We start from the raw sequence: 22,608 nt of genomic DNA, 5'->3' as shown, positions 1-22,608 counted from the left end.
AAATTCTAAGATCAATTCTCTGAATTAGTTTACCAAAACACAGGCATTGTCTGGTTTGGATATAAGTCTAAATTATTTCCAGAAAAAAAAATATGTGAACTTGTTAACATTTGGGAAGACTAACTCTACTCTTGTTTATGAAAAAGTGGAAGAAATAGTTAGATGAAGTATCGGTCATGTCATACAAGGAGGAAGTAAGGAGCCCCACTGTCAAGAGTTCACAGCCAAAGTGTGACAAAAGGAGATAATAGATGGTTCCTCTACATTTCATCGTAACACTCAGCCATTCTGGAGTTCTCTTGATTATCATTAGTACACATCATTCCAGAGAACCAGTGGAGGAGTTTGTACAAACCATCCATGCACAAACCTTTGAGTATGTGGGACACATGGGTCACATTTCTACAGGTATTTTAGTTACATAAGTGTTATCACCCCTGAGCCCCACCATATAACTTACTGCTGTGGAGCTGAGTCAGCAAAGGTAGGGCTCAGCTCGTGATCCTATGAAGATGTAGAGGATTACATTTACAGCTGTGTTTTCATCTGCACGGTACAATACTCTCAGGTTGAATTCCCATTTCTATCTTTTCCTTCCATTTCTCTGCCATGTTGTTCCATCAGGACTTATTTATAGTATGACTGAGCTATTATAACAGCTTTCATACTGGGTTTACATTCCCCATCTACCACTTAATAGCTGTGTACTGTGGAGCAAACTACTTAATGTGTTTAAGTCTTAGTCTCGTCCTGTTCAGGTGAGTCTTTCCTCACCTGAAAAAAAATGAGGGGAAATCAATAGCCTAGCTCATGTGGATGCTATGGGAATTAAATGAGACAATGCACCTAGCATTGTGGATGTTTTGTAAATGTTTTCTCCTCTGTCAAATATATGTGCTTCCTTCCAATTTCTTCCTAATACACTCCTTTAGTGTATCACTGCTGGTTTAATCTTTGTGAAAATCAGATTTGTTTCAATCATTAATCAAAATATTTAATATATCCTAATTTCCCACACTTTTCAGTTAAGAATTCAAACATTCACAGTGAAGCCCAGTATGTTTTAATGCATGAGCCAAATCGAATGACTGGATTATTTTGCCACTCTGTGTCTCTCTCTTGTGCTTTCCCCTCTCAGGACCTTCCATACTGTTCCTTCCCCACTCTCTAAAACCTGTGTCACCTTCCTATTAATCTCTCAGTTTTGGCAAGTCCACGGGATTGTGCTAGGTCTCTCCTTCCCTAGCTCCCAAGGCAGATATGAAAAGTGGATGACATAGTGCCTTCTGTTATACTTCATTTAACTTCTACATTATCTCCCCGTCTATAAAGGCATAAAGGCATGCCCTGTGTTCACCTCTGATGCCCCAATGGTAGCAGTGATAGAACTTTACACACAGTAGTAACATCACTTTTACTATCTGTTGATTGGATTCATGAGCGGATATCCTGATTACTATACCAAGTTAGCCTGAAAGGACATCTATACTTGGCTTGAATATTCTTTTGAGTATTGATAATACACACAACTATCAAAACAGAAGAGCTGTAAAAAAAAAAAAAAAAAAAAGGCAAGAATTGGCTAATACCTTTAAAATACATGTGGCTGCACTTTGTCCATATGAATGGTAGGTTCCATGAAAACATTTTAAGCCCATAAAACACTGAAGGGTTGGCAATATCAACCAGACAAATTTCTTTATACTAATTCTTAGCACTAAAAGTCACTTCACAATACTCAAATATATCGTATACATAAAAATTTTTCAACTTGAATTTCTTTCTGGGGAAAAATGTGTTATTAAGGTTTTGGCTAGGTCTAAAGGAAGCAAAGCTTCTTCTCTCACCATAAAAGATATTCTTGATCATTAGCCAATATTCCTCTAAAAGCAAGACTTTTTATCACTAAAAACTCTAATCTATAACAGTTTTAATAAAAGTATACAGGATATTATAGCTAGATCTTATATTAGGCAATGAGCAGGTCCAAAAAGCTATTTTATATAAATGGAATTTCTTTAATCCCACTCAATACTTTGAATGCATTGGCATTGGAATTATTTAACAATTATTTAGGAAATAAACTATTTTTAAATTAAATAATCACTCTAATTTATTTGATTTATAAATTTAGATTTGCATATAAGAAGTTTGCTTCAAGTGATACCACATGCACTTTGGATCCTTCTTGGTAGATAGAATATTTTATATTATTCATTTTTCCCTATATGCTGAAGCTCCTCCTAAATAATTTTAAGGGTTATTTTTATTCCTAGCTACCTTCAAAAATCACATTATAACTATCAATTTCACATATTTTTTAACCACATCTAAAACTTATCTTCAGCCAAGAATGATACGAAGTACATTCAGTCAAGCAGTCTTAATTTTAACAGGTTCATGGTAGTTAAATGTCAACTTACAAAGAATTATTTTTTTCTCTGTGTATTCTTAGAAGAGAGATTAGTTTTGGTAAAATATTTATATGATGCTCATTAGATAATTTAATGATACTAATAGGTCTCAACAACAGCAGCAAAATCATTAATAGGATAAGCAATTTATGGCTTTAAGCTTCCAAGTTAATAAAATCTACACACTCACATGCATACATATACAACTCCATGCTATTTCAAAAGAAACAGATTAGTAGTAGGCACCCAGATTTAAATATTAAGCAAGTTGCTTCTATACAGTTAAGAAAAATTAAAAGCAAAGCTTTCACTCCAATAACTTCCTCTAAAGGTACCTGAATCACTAAGTGCTTCCCCATCAATAAAGTTGTCACCGAACTGTTTAAAGGCTGTTAAGAAAGATGATCCCACAAAACAAAATATGATGTGCATATATGAATACTAAAATTAGCTGGCAAGTATTAGGATGGAACACAAAATTATTATAATACTTGGAAATGCTAACTTTGGCAATTATTAATTTACTTATAATAACACACTGACCAAACATTTGCTCGTTCTTGTCATAAGTTCTTACAAAAGCTGAGATAACTCAGTGCCTATTACCAATCGGCGAATGAACTAGTTCCAAATAAGGACACCTCAATGTAAAATTTCACCTTCTGATTACATCTTGAAGAACCTAAAAATCTTTTACTATTTCTCAATAAAAGCAATTATTATTGAGAATAGTACCATTCTTTTCAACCTGACTAGTTTTTTAGTTCTTTTATCTCTGCAGTGAGGGACTTCCTAGTGTCTTCTATGCTTTTCTCAAGCCCAGCTAGTCTCCTTCTGATTGTTATTTTAAATTCCGGTTCAGGCGTATTACTTATATCTGGTTTAATTAGATCCCTGGCCGTGCCCTCTTCTTGTTCTTTCTTTTGAGATGAGTCCCTCCATCTTGGCATTTTGTCTAGATCTCTGTCTTGTGTGTATTAGGAAAGCCTGTTAGGTTTCCTGCTCCTGAGAGTAATGCTGTATTAAGAAGAGGTCATAGAGGGCGCCTGGGTGGCTCAGTCGTTAAGCGAGTGCCTTCGGCTCAGGTCATGATCCCGGAGTCCCATGATCGGGTCCCATGATCGGGTCCCATGATCGGGTCCCATGATCGAGTCCCGCATCGGGCTCCCTGCTCAGTGGGAAGCCTGCTTCTCCCTCTCCCTCTGTTGCTCCCCCTGCCTGTGCTCTCTTACTCTGTCTCTCTCTGACAAATAAATAAAATTAAGAAAAAAAAAATCTTTAAAAAAAAAAGAAGAGGAGGTCCTGCACTGTCCAGGGCCTGATGCTTCAGGAAGTGTCTTTGGTGTGTGCTGTGTGCACTCTGCTGTTGGGTTTTGGCTGCTCTTTCCCTCAGATTAGTCTCGGCAGAGTTTCTCTTTGCCTGCAGTGGGGAGTGTTTGGACCTTCTCCAGTGTGTGGCAAGTTTTAACTAGTACTATTCTTTATGGCAATAATTTTTCAAACATATACGTTTGACCAAAAGCTGTACTATTGAAAGTTGGCTACATACCTCATTTGCTGCATTCATGATTTTTTGGCAGATTTTTTTGTTCAAGAAAAGTCAACTGCTCTAACTGAAGTAGAGGTAAGGAGCCAGAAACCCTGGTGGAGGGACAGACCTGCAGCACAATGCTCCATCCCCACCCCAGGCAGTCCCTTGTACTCCTTTTAGAGCAACAGGCTTCTCAGCGTTTGAAATCCACTACCTTAGATAATTTTTATCAACTCTAAAACTATACAGAGCATATTTTATGACTTAAAGAATCAAATTCTTACATTGAATTAGTATGACTTACATGCTATTTTTAACCTTATCTAAGCCTCCTCTCCTCTGGACTTATGATTTATTCTGATCATTTGAACCAATCAGAAACAGAGATTTCTCAATATACCATTGAGAGAATATACTTCAAAGTCTTTCACTTTAAGGCATTTTAATTTAAAAAAGTATGTTAACATAACTAAAACACGTATTAATAATAATTGTATTATCAGGTAGGTGTTTTTAACAGATGGCCAATTTCCAGTGTCTTTCCCCTTTTCCAGTTCTGTTATTTAGTAAGACATTAAAGATAATACCCATTGAAAATAGACTAATCACTATCCTCTTTCCCCAAAGGACAAAAGTAGGTGTTTTGAAACAGAGGTGAAAAAGTGACCCTAAATGTTAAGAGGCTGTCACCCACACCCACTGTGCCAGCTTAGTCCCTGAGGAAAAGGACGGCTTGTCTTTGTGTAAGACAATGAAGACCAAATAAAAATCTTACCTTCTTCATCAGAAACATCAAGAACCTCAGTCATCGTCTCAGGAACATTTAGCTTGTGTTTTTCAGTGATAGTCTGGAAAGAAAAAAAAACATTAATAAGCAAGTTAAAATCAAACAAAAGAGAAAAGAATCACAGACGAGGTCACGTGGATAGCATCAGCAAGCCATCAGTCCCTGATCATTTCATCTTCCTACATGTTCCTGTATGTTCTGGAAGCTTATTCTGTTCCATGAAAATTCATTTGTTCTTTCTGAAGATAAATGATGATTGACTCCAGTGAAGTTGTACAAGAAGAAGTTCATTATTTTGAGTTCCTATTTGAAAAATAAATTCTTTAATGATGGCATTAATAATTAGTCATATTAAGAAAGCAGACGAATGTTTTCAGGGCTTCCCTTAAATGAACTAAGTAATGTCTCCAGAAAAGCTTTAAAAAGAAGCAATGAACATACGTAATTTATTAAAAACAAAGCCATTGGAAAAGAAGTTGTAAACAATATGAAAGACAAACTATTTGGGCGGAAAACGTGATGCATCTCTTCTGGGATCAGAGGATCAAGAGTAGAGAGTCAAATTGTAGACCGTTTCATTGGTCTACAATTCTGGTTTGTTGTTTATTCGCCTTCCACAAAGGCACCCCAGAGTTGCCTGTCTTCCATTCCTGATGGGCGATGTAAGGTTAAGAGACCAGATTCTGGAGACTGGCTGCCTGGGTTCGAATTCTAACTTTGTCATTTCTTAACAAGTTCCTTATTTCTCAATTTTCTCATCTATAAAACAGGGATAATACTACTACTTCATAAAATTGTTATGAAGATTAAATGAAATAATATACATAAGAGTTCTAAGAACAGTGCTTGGACTATGTTAGCACTCAATAAATATCAGCTAGTGTAACATCATTATTATAATTGTAATTCAATATTAAATTCATCTTAAAACTGAAGAGCCTCTGAACTTTTTAGTCATTCAGGCACTCAAGAAACATTTTGAGCACCTACCACATGCTGGCACTGTTTTAGACAACCAGGGATACCACAGTGATTTAAAAAAAAAAAAAACAAACAAAAAACAAATCACACTACTTTAAATATCACCTACAGACTGTCAAGTCTCAAATCCTATCTCTAGTGTCTGCACTGAAAATGTAGTAAGTGCACTGAGTGGCATCGTTACGGGAACTCTAAAAACCTAATCTCTCAAAATAAGTCAAATCTTCAACTAAAGTCACTAAAATATAGGGGTAAACAGGTTGTCTTAGGTTTTTAAGCTTTGCTACATGGATACTACAGACTTTTTTGAATGGCACCAACTTCTTTTCTTTCCAAAAGCAGTAGAGAACTTCAAATAGATTTACGAGGACTTTCAACTACTTTGAAAATATATTCACATCTACCTGTATAATATCCGTGTGTCAAGAGGGACTGATGAAATCATAATGTGACACTACATGCCCTTTCAGTTATTCCCCATTTCCTCAGAAAACAAGCCAGACAAAGTGGCTCAGAAGAGCCAGGTGATGTAGTAAGGAGAGGCATGGAGGCCTCCTCTCTCTCTCTCCATGCTGCAGCCGTGTCCCCAGGTCACAACCTCTTACACCTCTAAGTTTTTCCATATATTCTTTCCTTTACCAGAAATATTCTTCTACCTCTTTTCTTGGCTCATAGTAGATGTAATTTTCTTGGAGAGACATTCCCCAATCCTCCCTGATGAGTCTGTTTAACTGTGATTATCTGACGACACGGGATACACCACACCATACACAACGGTCTGTGCCTTATCTGCTCCCACATGAGAGAGTGAGTCATTGAAGAGTCCATTTGTTTCCACAGAACCTGAAACCTAGCAGGTGCTTCTCAAATATATATCAAATACATCAATGATACAAAATTAGGCAAAATATATGTAAAATCCACATAACAACTAAATAGATTTTCTTTGGGGTGATAAAACAATTAAAGAATGGGAAGAAACCAAGAAAGTAAGGAAAGTCTCATGTTATCCCGATGAAGGCACAGTTGGAGATTGAAGTATTGAATTCAGCTTTCCTGCATGTTGCTTATGATGTTTAAATAATTCTGTAATGTCTTATTCACTGAAAACTAAACTTCAGGAAAGACAAAAGCATCCATTAAAAATTCTGCATAATAATAGCTGGTCAATAAGTATTTCTTAAACTTAAGAAGACTATTATATCACTTAATTATTTTATTTTTAAAGATTTATTTATTTATTTGTTCTTAAACTTAAGAAGACTATTATATCACTTAATTATTTTATTTTTAAAGATTTATTTATTTATTTGAAAGAGAAAGACAACATGAGCAGGAGGGGGTAGAAGGAGAGAGAATCTGAAGCAGACTCCGCACCGAGCGCAGAGCCGGATGCGGGGCTCAATCTCACAACCCTGAGATCATGGCCTGATGCGAAACCAAGTCCAATGCTTAACTGACTGCACCACCCAGGCGCCCCCTCATTTACTTATCCTAATAGTAATTAATTTATAAATTTAACATGGATAAATTAAAACCTGTGTTCTATATCCATGGTTTTCAACTCTAGCTGCATATTAAAATTATTAGAGAAAATTTTAAAATACCATCACTTGGATACCATCACAGAACAATTAAGTCAGAATCCCTGAGGGCTCAGCTATGAAAAAGTTGCTCAGATGGATCTATCATGCATCTCAAATTGCAACCCATTTGGAAAAGTGTATAAATTGCAGAAAATGATTTGCATTTAAAATATAGGACAGACAGTGACATCCTATTAAGCTAATGATAACCTATTAAGCTTTTTCTGAAACTTATTTTTTATAAGATTCTCAGTGTAAATAAAATGATTCAAACATGTGAAGGGATATCTACCATATTAGACTACACCAGAAAGTTTATTTTACGGAGATGTTCTAGAGTATTTGCCCTTCTTAGGAAACATTTCACAAGAGGATGCTTCTCTATTTGAAAATAAGTGATGGAAATATTTTTTGAATAAGTTCTATTGCCTGACGTACTTAATTTATATTTTCAGACACTGATAATAGGACTATAATTTCCTTGAATTTCTAAGAGTGGACTGGAATTTCTAAGAGTGGAAATACTATTGCTTTAGTTTGGTCACTGAATACTATCAAAGTTATTACCAGCAAATATATGTGGCAACAGAAAAAGTACCACACAGTGATCACACTGGTCACAGATATTTTTCTGTTATAGATCATAAAAATGCCCTCTATATGCAATGTAGTGAGTATGCATTTGTTCATGATGTAGCACTGACCTTTAGAAGACCATCAATAAATATTTGTTGAATGAATGATAAATAAGTCTTCCTACTCATGAGTAATGTTATAAGAGATATAGATTTTCCTTTAAAATGGAGTGAACTTTGAAAACTTGATTATCAAAATATAAATATGGTTTTATACAAATGCATCTGAATAGTACATAGAAAACAAAGATATAATTAAATGATCATGGGCAACTCCGTCCGCTATAGAACCTAAGAGTTTATAGTCAAGATTAGAAACCACTTCAAAGTTAAAATGGGTAGTGTACTATGCACAAATTTAATAGTATGTAATTAAATCAGATAATACGGCAATATAAATAGGATAGGATAGATGGAAGCCTTAATAATGAGTTTTTAATATTTATTGTGATGTGGAAAAGATGTAAAAAATAAAACATGAGTCCTTAACGTGCTGTTTGTAAATAGATAATATCTGGTTTGTTTTATGCAAAAGGAAGTGTGCGTAGCCGGCCTCCGCTTGGCCCGCACCCCTCGCCAACTATTTCCTTTGTATCACATACTCACCAAGTCACCCCAGCATGATGAGTGATCTTGGCTAATATGCCACCTTCTAATGCCCACACACAATGGCTCCCATCAGTGGGGCAACAGGCTAAATTTGGTTTTGTTCCCAAACGTATTTATACCAATTATACATGTTAATAGAATGTCTATAATAATTTAAACAGTATGTAAATATTTTTCTACAAAAACTAATGTAAATGGTTTGGAAATCTCAACAAAGGTGAGTCACCAAAAATAATTTGTATTCAATTAGGTGTAGTTGAGACAATTAAAGCAGATGAGGGAAAAAAAAGTATGTCAAAAGTTTAAAAAGATTCTGCACTCAGAATAGTGTCACTTTAAGATAATATACAGGATGAATATGGGGCGCCTGGGTGGCTCAGTCCGTTGTGTCCAACTCTTGATTTCGGCTCAGGTCATGATCTCAGGGTCCTGAGATGCAGCTTTGTGTCAGGATCAATGCTCAGCAGGGAGTCTGCTTGAGATTCTCTCCCTCCCTCTGCCCCTCCCCATCCCCATGCATGCTCTCTAAAAAATAATAAATAAATCTTTAAAATATATATGTATATACAGGATGAATACTATCAAGATATAGGTTTTATAGGATATAGTATGTAATATCGATGTTCTTTGTGCAAGAATGATCATTTAGCCTCCTTCTAGTCAGTGGACCTATATTCAAAGAAAAGATCTTGACTCCACCTCAAGAGGTGTCCAATGACTTCAGGTGGATTTACTGCATTGCTATTTCTATGATTCCCATTTTAACTGACTTAGAGCCTCAAATAAGATTTAGGACTTTGAATATTTACATTTCTTAACTGTCAAAAATTTCCCCACTCTTTAAATGGTAATATAAATAAAATGTCATTTTATTTTAGTAGTTTATTCAGCAATTTATGATGTCATTTTTATTTTAGTAATTTGGGGTCTACATATCAATGATTATATGCAACTTAAACCATGATCATTTCAAAATTATGCAAATAATACAAATGCTCGATGACAGCTGATTAATAAGTAGAGGGGTGAGTACTATCTCGGTCTTCCAAACTGCCTTAGGCAATTGAGCTTGGTGGCTTCTACTGCCAGAAATGTGTCCCACGCACTCTGATGCCCATTCCAGCAAACACACAATGACTGTAATCCTGGGAGAATGCTAAACTGCCTCATATCCCCTGCTGGGTTCCCAAAAGTAAACTAGAAAAGCAAAGGTTAAGGAAACAAACCACAATTCCAAAATGTCTCAAAAATTTCTGAAGCAGTGGTTTCTCCTTTACAGACTGCTGCCTTCCTCTTCCCCCTACACAATGACTTTATTCATACTTTGGGGTAAAGAACTTCGGAAGGAGGATTAACACAGGAAACTTTCTTTGATGGAAGAGAACTCACACAGCTGCTCAAAGGCACATCGAACAAATCCAATGATGTGAGATTTGTATGTTAGTTGTGTAACTGTAATTACATTTAAATGGTAATAACATCAAACTAAATTTAATTTTATTGATTTTACATAATTATTTGCCTAGTGTGCTATATTGGCCCATCACCAGTGAGCAATTCCAAATTCACTTTAGAAAATAATATTGAATATGATGCCTCCATGGAAATCAACCAAAAGCACTATTTGGGTAGGTTGTTTTTAATAGAAAACTAGGTGAAAACACCTCTTTCACAAAATTCATGTTAAGCTACATTTAGTGGGTGCCTGGGTGGCTCAGTTGTTAAGTGTCTGCCTTTGGCTCAGGTCATGATCCCAGGGTCCTGGGATCCAGCCCCGTGTCGGGCTCCCTGCTCGGGGGGGAGGCCTGCTTCTCCCTCTCCCACTCCCCCTGCTTGTGTTCCTGCCCTCGATATCTCTGTCTCCATCAAATAAAAAAAATCTTTAAAAAAAAAAAAAGCTACATTTAGTAAAGCCAAGATCAGTAATGTCAGAGTGGTTAAGAACATGGACTTTAGAATCTGACAACCTAAATTTGAATCCTAGATCTAGCCTCATTGCCTGCCATATCTGTAATCACTAAATACTCATTTTCAATACCATTAATATCATTATGTGAAAAAAAAGTATGAATGAAAATCTCTTCCCAAAGAGAGGAAGTGCAAAGTAAGAAGGCTCACATAAGAGACAGGAATAAGTTCATATTTTCAATCCTTCACCCCAAACTCAATTTCACAAAACAATAAAACTCAGTTCTAAGAATCAATTCTAAGAGAGTCAGAAAGTAAAAATAGGGTAGCATCAAAACACATTACCAATACAATTACCCATTTAGACAAAGGGGGTACTTGTTTAGTTAATGCGGACAATGACTTCTTACCCCAACTAAAAGCAAACATGCCATTATGTTTTATATTTGTTTGTCAGCTTTTTACCTAGAAACTTGATTTCTAAGTATAGTGGTTTTTATTGGGGAAATGCTCAGCTGGGCAGGGCAGAGAATAATAGTTACCAGAACAGAAGAAAAGCTCACAGGGAGCTCTAAAAGTAGTTCTTGTATTCCACTCAAACTAGATGTGGCAGAGATATGACTCCACGTCTAATTTCTGAAAGGTATCTGAACTTGTTTAGTCATAGTATTTAGCAAGCTACTTGCTTCTCTTTTCAAATATAGATCTATATAGTTAAAGTCATTCGCTCTAAGTAATATTTATGGGCCTGGGATCTCTTTGAAACTGAACATGTGAGTTCCATAGTTTTGTTGATGTTAAAGAATTTATTTTCTTACAAAACGCAAGTCTCCTTCTCCACTCCCATTAAACTGTAAGCTGCTGGGGGGTGGGGGGGGGGTAATGTTTTCACGACTGATGACTGTTCAGCACTCAGCATAGAGCTCAGAGCATATTTTATATACAATAAATATTGAAGGAATGAATTAGTTAATGAGATGAATGGAAGAAAAGCAGTCAAGTAGCAAAAAAAGATGCAAGCTTGCCATCTAGTGGTCACTTGATAAAAATGTATGTACATGATAACCAGTGATCTGAGCTAATAAAGATTACAGAAAACATGACTCCCAAGAACAGATGTACTTGGCCAATCTTGCCACTACAGTCTTCACTTATCTGTGATTTGCACATTGTTTCAAAGATGCCAAATAAAGACACATATGTATAGGTCCCTAATATGAAGATTTTCCTGGTATAAAAAATGATTATAGGGGCGCCTGGGTGGCTCAGTCGTTAAGCGTCTGCCTTCGGCTCAGGTCATGATCCCAGGGTCCTGGGATCGAGTCCCACATCGGGCTCCCTGCTCGGCAGGAAGCCTGCTTCTCCCTCTCCCATTCCCCCTGCTTGTGTTCCTGCTCTCGCTGTGTCTCTCTCTGTCAAATAAATAAATAAAATCTTAAAAAAAAAAAAAAAAAAAAGATTATAGTAAGAAAAAGCCATTAAGATTCAGCCATATAGAGCAACTCAGAAGTATAGTGATGGGTAGTGACAAGACTTGTTTTTCTCCTATATAATTTATTGAAGCCGTACTTTAAATCTTTTAAAAATATTGTGGTGTATTAGCCAAAGGTTTTAAGACTCTGCTTGAGAAAACAAGCAGTACTATTCTCTCCCATTTAAATTCAGGCTGTGTCTCACAGTTCATTAATAAATCATACTCCACTCTATTAAAAATTTCACATCAAACCAACTGTATTCCATCTGCCTCAATGTCAACAGGGACTTGGTGTCAGTCTGAAGAATAAAATTCCTTTCTTTTTCCACATATCTGTCAAAAGAAACAAGTGTTCTAAAACTCTATACCCATCCTTTCCAACTTAAGGCATTTACTAGAACCCCATTCAGATATTTTATGTAGATTTGTGATCTTACTGTCTCTAAAGAACATCTAATGTTCTACCGTCGCTCTGTTTTTCTATTTTGAAAGAGAAATTAAAGAGCTGCTGTTCTTAGAGTCCATGCTTAAGAAAAAAAGTTAATAAATAAGTGCAAAGAGAACAGCACTTCTGCTTTCAGCTGTGAGTCTCCCTGTGGGGAGGCCTCCTTTAAGCTTTGCCCCAATTGAATGGGACAAGAGCCTTAGGACTCATTAGTCCCATGTTTTCACTCTCCTGGAGTTTCTCTGGCAAAGGCTGTCAATGATCCCTGCTCCTCCTAAAGAATCAGCAGTCGTACTCAAACCAGCAAAAATAAAAAATTTTAAATATATGCCCTGTCATGATACAGATACGGTTGACCTACTAAGTACAACCAATTTCCTTTTTCAATAAAAAATGATCATCAGAAATAAGAAGAAAGTAAGGAGGAACCGTTCTCACGGGAATGCATTTGACCCAGTCATCAGCACAGTATCAGGAGGATCAGGGTCTTTCCAGAGGCTGACGTGACCTCCTGACTAAGATCAGAAGTTTGCTCTGGAGTGTCCTACCACTTTCGCAGTGGTAGGTGTCACACCCCACTACAGTGAAAGGGCAGAGCAGCCCCCCCCCAAAAAAAGCAGTCGGAGAAAAAGGAACTAAATACTATACAATTACGTTTACATTTTATATGGATTTATGTTAACGAAAGGAAGCTAAAACCCCCATATTAGTTGTGTAAATGCACTCACCTCCACATACTTCCATGGTGTACTGTATATTCACCCAAAGAAGTTCCAAACCAAAAGTTCAACACATTTTATAAGTGCAAAAGTATGTGGCTTGAAAGCCAAGACAATGGAACCAAAGCCCATCAGCTCCTTCTACTCACCGTGGTGGTGGTGGTGACCTCCTCCGTTACAACCTTCAGGGTGTCGACCACGGAGATGTAGCCCAGACGCTTAGCAATCGCCAAGGCGGTGTTGCCATTCTGAAGAGAGTGAAAGAAAGAGTGAGAACTGAGAGGGAGGACTGTGCTGTGAGCCAATGAGCTCACCGGCTGCTCCCCATGAGCCAGCATTTCCTTCCAAAACAAGGCACAGCTTAGGAAAATCACTAGTTTTTACCATTACATCTGAATCTCTTTGTAACTTCTTTAGACTATAGCCCGGGTCACCATGGTAACACAACAAGCTGCATCTGCCTGCTCTTCTAATAAGAAGCACTTGACGCTTTAACCCTGAGGTTGTCAAACATCTCTACAAATACTCCACTGTGTTTAGGAAAGTACCTCTTGAACTGAGGATGCAGCGTCCAAAAATTATTAGGCAGTACCGAGGACTGCTACTCCTCGTCAGAGGTCAGGCCATCTGCTGCAGGTAAGATGTTACCACAGGGAACTCAGTCACATATTTAGCAACAGCTGTGCAGAAGCTCACAGTGCAGCAAAATAACACAAGCAAGGAACTCCGGCTCCAGCGCCGGCCACTGGGGATCCCGGTTTGTTTAATTGCACCGCTTAGTTTACATTTCAATGGCTCCACGTCCCGAGGAGCTTTGTCTAAGCCAGCAGCCTCGCCAGCCGGGCTCCCTTAAGAAGGCCGGGCGGGCGGGGTGGACTCGCGCTCACATCTGAGCACCAGCTGGAAGCAGAGCACGTTCCAGCAGCCTCAGCGCAGGGCCCCGCTCCCCCGAGAGAGACGGCCGAGGCAGGCCGACTGCTCTCCCTTCCCGGGAAGCGCTGCCGGAGAAGTCACGCTGATTTCGGGAAAGGCTTCCCAGAAATCCCGGGCTTTCCGGAGTGCTGGGGGCTTATCGAAGGGGGAATGTGTCTGAACCCGGCTCAGACAAGGGGCCGCCGGGGCGGGCGAGCGGGGGGAAGCGGCGGCGGCCGCGTGGTGCGGGGCAGCCGGCGCCTGGCTTACCGCGGTGGTGGCGTTGGGCTTGGCCCCGTGCTGCAGCAGGACGTTGATGATGTGCGTGTGGCCCTGCTGGGCGGCCTGGTGCAAAGGCGTGTAGCCGTTCTGTAGGTGACGGTGGCCACGGACCCAGCAGGATTTGCAGCAGGAGAAGGAAAACTAGGTCAGCCTTCATGTTGAGTTTCTTAGTATTACTTACAACAAAACCATCAAGGATGTTTATTTGGAGCTCAGTTTCCCCACCAACCCCATTTCTCAGCAACAAACCCTCCCTCTCACCTTATGGTCCGCTAAACAAAGCGAAAAGACTAGTTTATGAAATAGGAAGACTAACAAACTCCAAATTACAGCTATTATTATAGTTTAATTAGCATTAAAAACGGGTATGCTGAGAGATTTATAATGACAAAAGAGCGTTCTCATTTCTTCCCTGGGGAAAAAGAAAGTAACATGTTTTTAACTGAAAGCTGCAGACGGTAATACAAACCACACTGCCCGTCATGACTTTTCTAATAATCTTTGCGCCAGCTTTAGGGATTCTAAATCAATGGAGGTAAATCTGAATCAGCTTTGGTCAAAGAAGGGCACGCTTAGAGAATGGAAGATTTCATTGGATGATGAGTGGGCCACAAAATGAAGTTCTTTTTAACATTCTGGTCTAAACTGGAAGTTTCGATGAAAGCTCTGCAATCCATGATTTGTGAGGAATTGCTACTGAGGTTAGTGCGCAGCCAATCTTGCTCAGAACTCTGGTGGTTGGCGGGTACGCACAGGTTGGCTGCATATTCACGTTAATTAAACACATGGCACTGGAATCCTTGGAGGCAAACAAAACATTAATATCATTGATTGAACATTTATTTTGTGTCAGATGCCAGACCTTGTAGTTGTCTTTTAATCTTTATTGTCATCCTAAAAATGAGGGTGCTTGGTACAAAGGAGGTGTCTCAAAAATCATGAGTGACTGAGTGAATGAATAAATGATTGAATAAATGTTTTCTTCCCATTTCAGAGATGATGAAATGGAAAATAACAGTTAAGTAATTTCTTTGCAATCATTCTAGGTTCAGAACCTGTGTGGATCATGATAGCCAATGGGTATCCGACAACTTTTTTTTTATTATCTACCTGCCTCACCCTGATAAAATTTTATCCGTTGTTTGGGTTCTAAGTTCTGAGTAGCCTATTCACACCATAAACTTGTAGGAGTATGTGTCCCTTTTATCTCGTGTCACTGCTGCCTCATGCCTGACCAACATGCATTTTTGCCACTCCTGTCTACATAAAGTGTCTGTATACACAAGGTGCCACATAGTTCCTTCTATGCTTTTGCTGTGGCCTTTCCATCCACGGGGATGTCCCTGTATTTGTGAGAGTCTATCAGTCTGCGTGTCCTTCAGTCTGGAACATCATCAGCTCTGCCATGTCTGTATATATCCCTCCAATGGCATCACCCCAGGACACCTGGAAATAGAAGCCCATGACAGGGACTCTGAGAAACTTATTGCTATTGCAGGGACTCTGCTCTCAAATGAGGTGATCCATGGACATTTGAGAAGCATAAAATAAGTGGTATTTTTTTCCCTGAAAATTCTTCTTCTTCATCGTGTTTACAAATATTCTACCAACCAAACTTGTTCACCTCTTCAGTATCAACCAACTCAATTCCTTTAGCAAGCATTTACTAACCACACGCTATGTGCTAAATAGGAGACGCCGTGCTTACGTAAACTAATAATGCCAGAGTAGCATTCTTGCCTCCAAGAGCTCACAATTTACTGAGTCCTCAATGCACACAGTGTCCAGGAAGGTGTCTCCCGGGCCTGATTTAATTTAACCTTTATCTGAAGCCTCTGGTGCATGAGCATATTTGCCAGGGAAGTCGGAGCAACTTAAAAACTTTTATGGGAACATTCGGTTGCAGCTTATCCACGGTCTTAGGCCCATTCTCCTAGGAGCTCTAGACCCAGTTCTACCAACTTCTAGCGTATTCCTAAATCCCTCTAACCCTCCATTTCCTCGTTCACAAAATGGGAATAGCCAAGATTTCAAGTCTGGTGAAGGATTATATATGTTGCCCATGAAACTTAAATTTATCTAAAGTTCTATGAAAATGCTGACAAACATTATTTCACTTTTTTTCTTTCTCATTGAAGAGCTCTATGATCTTTGCTGTATATTTTATAAAGAAAATTTTCTTTTACATGCTGACGTTCTAAATGCTTTTTGGAAATTAATCATTTAATTAACCAAATCTAGTTTTCCTCAAGCTGATGTTCATAGGATTTCATTTTAATTTTAAACAACTAATAGTCTCATAAGAAAGTTCACTTTTCCAGATTTTTATACCAGATCATGAATTTTTGAGGACTAAAGGCAATACATATGTTTACATTTTCATAGCAACAAAACAAATTTTTAGTAACCATAGTTACATGAGATGTGAGGCAGAAAACAAATCCTTTTCCAAAATTGCCATTCTGTGTGAAAAAAATTCTGAAGTGTTTATTAAAAGAACATCTTTCAATTTATGTATCTATCCACTCCCCTGAAGACATATTAAAAGGTATATTTACTTCTAAAAGCAAGTAAAATCTACAGAGTTCACTTTTAAAAAAAAAAAAAACCCTGAAAAATTAAAATGAGATTTTTCTCTTAACCAAATGTCTATGTGAATGCATACCAAACGCCAGGTAGGTAAATGATGTTATCTAGACAATATGTATGGCTTGTAAATATTATTTCAACAATCACACACTTAACAAAAAAATACAGTAACTGTTTTCAAGTTTCTCCAAAGTCTCATTGCATAGCTGCATTTATTCCTTTCAGGAGAAGACCTAGATTCCAACAGGAATCTTTCCTGTATGATTATGTGTGATCTGACTCAGCAAAAAATGGTGTTGGGTGCTGATGCCTGAGAATTCCTATTAGAGCTTTTAAATAAGCTCAAAGTACAATTTCATGAGAACTCAAGAATTGCTCAGAACCTAGGCAGCAGCTATTCATGCTAGAGTCAGATGAAGTGTGGAATCTTGAATGTCAGTAGTATTGTTTATAATTTTAAACGTAACTATTTTTAATTCATCTGTAAGTATGGTGATGTACAGACACGATTTTGTTTCTGCTTCTAAGAGAATATAAAAAGACTGACTTCCATATCTTCTTATGTTTCTAATTATTAGCATTTTGAATGATGACTTTGAAAACTCACACTAATTTATTTATTTATTTTTTTTTTTTAAAGATTTTATTTATTTATTTGACAGAGAGAGAGATAGCAAGAGCAGGAACACAAGCAGGGGGAGAGGGAGAGGGAGAAGCAGGCTTCTTGCCGAGCAGGGAGCCCGATGTGGGACTCGATCCCAGGACCCTGGGATCATGACCCGAGCCGAAGGCAGACGCCCAACGACTGAGCCACCCAGGTACCCAGAAAACTCACACTAATTTAGTTGAGCCCACTCACACAGTTGCATTAAGAATTTCTGATACATAAACTTAAAAAAATAAACATGTAATTACATATTTCTTTGGACCAAGGAAGTTGGAGCTGCAAGTTATATTATACATAGTAGCAGAAGTTGTATTATTCATTTCTCTTTCCCTTGAAACAATCTGAGTGTACTGAAGTGTGGTGTTATGTTCCAGCCTTGCTTTGCTGAATAGGACCCTTCAGTTACCGCTGGGTAAAAACATTTGGGATCAAGTCAGCTCTGCGTTATCCTTGACAACTTCCAACCCAGACCTTACACATCATTGCCTCACTAAGCATTACCATGTGATATTCCAAATGTAACAGAGTTGGTGGGAATGGTGGGGATGTAAACTGGTGCAGCCACTATGGAAAACAGTATGGAGATTCCTCAAAAAATTAAAAATAAAAATATGGTCCAGCAATCCCACTTCTGGGTATTTATCAAGAAAACAAAAACACTAACTCAAAAAGATATATGCACTCCCATGTTCCTTGCAGCATTATTTATAGTAGCTAAGATATGCAGCAACCTAAGTACCCATCAATGGATGAATGAATAAAGAAATAAAATTGCGGACACACACACACACACACACACACACACACACACACACTCTAATATTATTCAGCCATAAAAAGAAATGAAATCTTGCCATTTGGGACAACATGCATGGACCTGGAGGGCATCATGCTAAGTGAGATAAGTTAGAGAAAGACAAATACTGTATGATCTCACTTATGTGTGGAATCTAAACAAAACAAAACAAAATCTGAACTCATAGGTACAGAGAACAGATTGATGGTTGCTAGAGGCAGGGGGTGCGGAGTTGGGAGAAATAAGTGAAAGGTATCACAGGTTAAAAAACATTTTTTAAGTGAAAGAAAATGGATTTAAATGTTATATGATATTGGGTGTCCTATTCTCAGCTATCTCCTCTATATTTAGACGGAGGGATCCTTCCCTCAGGGGGTCAAGTGGAGGTGATTAGAACATACCACATCTTTTATAATGCATCACCAGTAAAAACACAAAGAGATTTAAAACTATGTACTAAGAATAAAAATGTTTTACATGTGCATTTAAAAAGGAAGCGCTATTGTTATTCATAGGACCGTAATCAAAATGTTCAAGTAGTGTGAGAAAGCATTATAAAGGTTGTAGTCTAAGGATAGAAGAGATTTAAATAAGTAAAAGAGCATCTTAGGAGGGTAAAATAGGAAAATATTTAGTTGGGAGAAAGTGAAGCACGAATAGGCTAGTTCAGTTGTAGGGAAGTTATGAAGTGGTCATCTGGCAACCTACATTACATCAGGTCACATTATAGAGGCTCAAAATCCTGGAAAAGGATGACTAGATCAGAGAACTCCTCAGGAGAAGGAAGCAACAGGATTTGATAGCAGGTAGGAGAGTGAATGACGACAGATAAGATTTTAGGTATAATGAATTGCCGTTAATGACCTGTAGTGATGTGGAAGTTAGAGCAGTGTACACAGTTAACAGTTAAGACCTTTGGCTCTGAGCCAGACTGTCTGGGTTGGAATTCCAATTCTTCCAACTAATACTTTGTGACCTTAGATAAGTTATTTAAATTCACTATGTAAAATAGAGATGGTAATAGCACCTGACTATGAGGTTATTTAAGGATTAAATGATTTAATATATATAAAGTCATATATAATGTATATGTGACTCCTACCACGCACTTAATGAATATTAGTTTTAAAATTTAAAAAATGAGAGGCGCCTGGGTGGCTCAGTCAGTTGGGCGCCAGACTCTTGATTTCGGCTCCGGTCATGATCTCAGGGTCCTGGGATCGAGCCCCACATTGGGCTCCACACTCATCAGGGTGTCTGCTTGAGATTCTCTCTCTCCTTTTGCCCCTCCCCACACTCACATGCTCACTCACACATGCTCTCTCTCAAATAAATAAATAAAATCTTAAAAATGAAAGGCATAGAGTCTCAGCTGCCTGTCTATATTTCCTCATGCGGAAGGAGGGGGTTTCGGGAAGGGGGACCAAGGCCTTGAAACAACATAAAGAATTGGCCAGAACATCAAAGTGTTCTATCTAGCAGGCTTCTTTTTTTCTGTAGTAAATTGTTAACTGGATAAGAGCTACTTAAGCTCTATAATAAAAGTAGTTCTGAAGCTAACCTACATGGCTGAGAGAGGCTCTGAGAATGAAAAGTCTCAAACACCTGCACAAAACTATACTGCTTATTCAAAGTCACTTTAGAAGAACTAAGAAGGAAAAAAATATATTTGTAGCTATGGTGAGCTAGTGAAGTATTCACATGGCTGAACCTCTTTGCTTATAGAAAATGAAAATGAGTACAAGGATTTTATTTACCTTGGTTTTTGCGTTGACGTTTGCACCCTGCTTCAGAAGAAAGTTGACCATTTTCACATTTCCATAGTGACAGGCCACAATTAAAGGGGTGTAACCAAGCTATGACAAATACATAAATATATAAATAAATAAATGCATACATACTCTAGCAGTTAATACTCAAAGGGAGAGGGATTAGGTAGAATCTCAGTAATGGTAGGAAGGGTAAAGATTCTATTCCACTGTATAAATATTACTGAGCAGATTATTTACACTTCCTGTGGATACAAATATGGACAGATCCCTGAGCACAAGGAACTTAACACCAGCAAAGGAAATCAGACATGTGTATGACTTCATCTGACAAAGAGCTAAAAGAGAGACACAAATAACTGGATCTGAAAATAGAGAAGAAAAACTGAGTCTGATGGGAGGATCTGGAGGAGATGCATGAAAATGTAGCTTTGGTGGGCTTGAAAATTTTAATGGCATAGAGAAGGAAAAGCCATTTTCAAGACCAAGGGTTGGAGGCAAGCAAATACAGGAAGAAAAGAGCAAGTCATCGGGACTGGCAGAGCAATATGGGAGAGAGGTTGACTTAGCCAGCAAAATTAGAATCCTTTTATAAAGGGTCCTGATATCATGATCTCCATTTGGACTTGATTCTGGCAAAAATGGAGAACCATTACAGATTTGTGAGTAAAAGAGAATCGTAATTAATTCAGAATGGACTTTTGAGGAAGGGTGCTTGGACTGGGGGTGACCTGAATGGGGGCTACTGGGAGTCATCCAAATCAGAACCTGTCACAATATTGAAAGTGATTCACTTTACCTTCGTGTGAGCATCCTGGTCAGCCCCGTGCTTAGTAAGAATGTCAGCAACATTCACTTTATCTTCCTGGGCTGCAAGGTGTAAAGACGTGAGTCCACTCTATAGAGAGAATGGAAGCAAATGGGTACATTTGAGGAAGAAAATATGTTTCATCATCTATAATAGCATGTCTTGAAAAAATCCTGGAAAATTCATAGCCTCTCCCTAGCACCTGCAACTTTTGATCTCTAAAACAAACCCTCCAAGCTAATATGCCTTTCTAAGACATATTCTCTAAGTTAATCAACAAATTACATTTTCTTTATTTGGGTACTTCTATTATGATGTGAGAACTTTAAAATAACTCAGCTAATAAGCTTCCAAACAACATTCATTTCAAATCCATCTGTGCCTCCTGCTGAATCTATTTATTCCCTTAAATAATCAACCAACTACTACTTCTACTTTTTAACCATGGCAATAATCTATATTTTCATCAATAAAATATCATATCAAGGTAAAAAATGTACAGAGTTACAGGAAACGAGTTCAGAATAGTTTTCTCCAGCACTCAAGGATAGTATACTATTTGGGGGGTTCCTCTAACTGCTAAATAAAAGTAACCCCATCATTTATATATAGCACCATAAACTGGCCAGTTTTATATAATATGTTTGGCATTTATACATCAAGTAAATATTCTGATTAATTGTATATACAATTCAAATACAGTTAAGAACTAATACAAGATGGAAGCATGGAGAAAGGAGAGGGAAAGGGTGCTTTCCTCAGTCAATGCCACAATCTAGCAGCCTCACTGTGTGTGCAAGTAGCCTCCAGCACACAAAACTGAAACGAAAAGAGTATCTTTAAAACGTAAATCATTTGTGTATTTAACAGGTGTTTTCTGAGAATCTTTCATATGCCAGGAGGTATTCTAGGTATTTGAATATATCAGTGAACAAACATTTCTGCCCTATATTCTAGCTAACAGTATATTCATACCCTATGTTTCTCTCCCCCCACTACTGCTCAAATATCTAGTATATTCATCCCTCCCTGTATGTCCTGCAGCTATACATTGAGTTAGCGAACTTAAGCTCCGAGTTGGCAACTCCCCCTTCCCCCACTCTCCCAATTCATGTCCAGAGAGATTCTACCAGCCCCCCTGACTGTGGCTTTGCAGATCTGCCTTTCCACAGTCAGCCAGGTTCTTGAAAATTCATCATCTCTAGCCAGGGTGTACTCCTAGAAATGGATAAGTCCTCTGATCTTTAAAAAACATAAGTGATGGGGCGCCTGGGTGGCTGTCGTTAAGCGTCTGCCTTCGGCTCAGGCCATGATCCCAGAGTCCTGGGTTCGAGCCCCGCATCGGGCTCCCTGCTCCGCGGGAAGCCTGCTTCTCCCTCTCCCACTCCCCCTGCTTGTGTTCCCTCTCTCACTGTGTCTCTCTCTCTCTCTCTGTCAAATAAATAAATAAAATCTTTAAAAAAAATAAAAATAAAAAATAAAAAAAATAAAAAACATAAGTGATATGTACAGAGGGAAAAACATTCTCCAACTAGAGAGAAGGTTTTTTTATTTGAGCTTTTAAAAAGCTTGGGGCTTTTTAATCCTTACAGTTCTGGCTGAGCTCAGCTCTGAGTTTCATAAACCATCAGGATGAGATCAAAGATATACCCTTTCGCATTAAAATGTCCTCCCTTCTAAATACTATCTAGTCCTA

At 38.1% G+C, this 22,608-nt stretch overlaps 1 protein-coding gene across 40 annotated transcripts in view; it reads right to left on the bottom strand.

Annotated features, from left to right (window-relative positions):
* ANK2 (ankyrin 2) overlaps window positions 1–22,608 on the bottom strand; it is a 628,385-nt gene that overhangs the window by 70,902 nt on the left and 534,875 nt on the right. For 39 of the 40 annotated variants that reach the window (XM_078069115.1, XM_078069120.1, XM_078069117.1 and 36 more), the window contains 5 exons: window positions 20,904–21,002; window positions 20,093–20,191; window positions 14,272–14,370; window positions 13,239–13,337; window positions 4,721–4,793 (listed from right to left, as the gene is read on the bottom strand). In XM_078069115.1, coding sequence (XP_077925241.1) covers window positions 4,721–4,793; window positions 13,239–13,337; window positions 14,272–14,370; window positions 20,093–20,191; window positions 20,904–21,002 — 469 coding nt within the window. Of the gene's footprint in view, window positions 1–4,720; window positions 4,794–13,098; window positions 13,338–14,271; window positions 14,371–20,092; window positions 20,192–20,903; window positions 21,003–22,608 lie in introns of those variants that run through there. The other variant, XM_078069130.1, reaches the window with a different exon arrangement.

This window comes from Halichoerus grypus, chromosome 3 (assembly GCF_964656455.1).
Source record: "Halichoerus grypus chromosome 3, mHalGry1.hap1.1, whole genome shotgun sequence".
NCBI classification, from domain to species: Eukaryota; Metazoa; Chordata; class Mammalia; order Carnivora; family Phocidae; genus Halichoerus; species Halichoerus grypus.
Note: the sequence above shows the minus strand (reverse complement) of the source record. Positions and strands in the feature narration are given on the sequence as shown.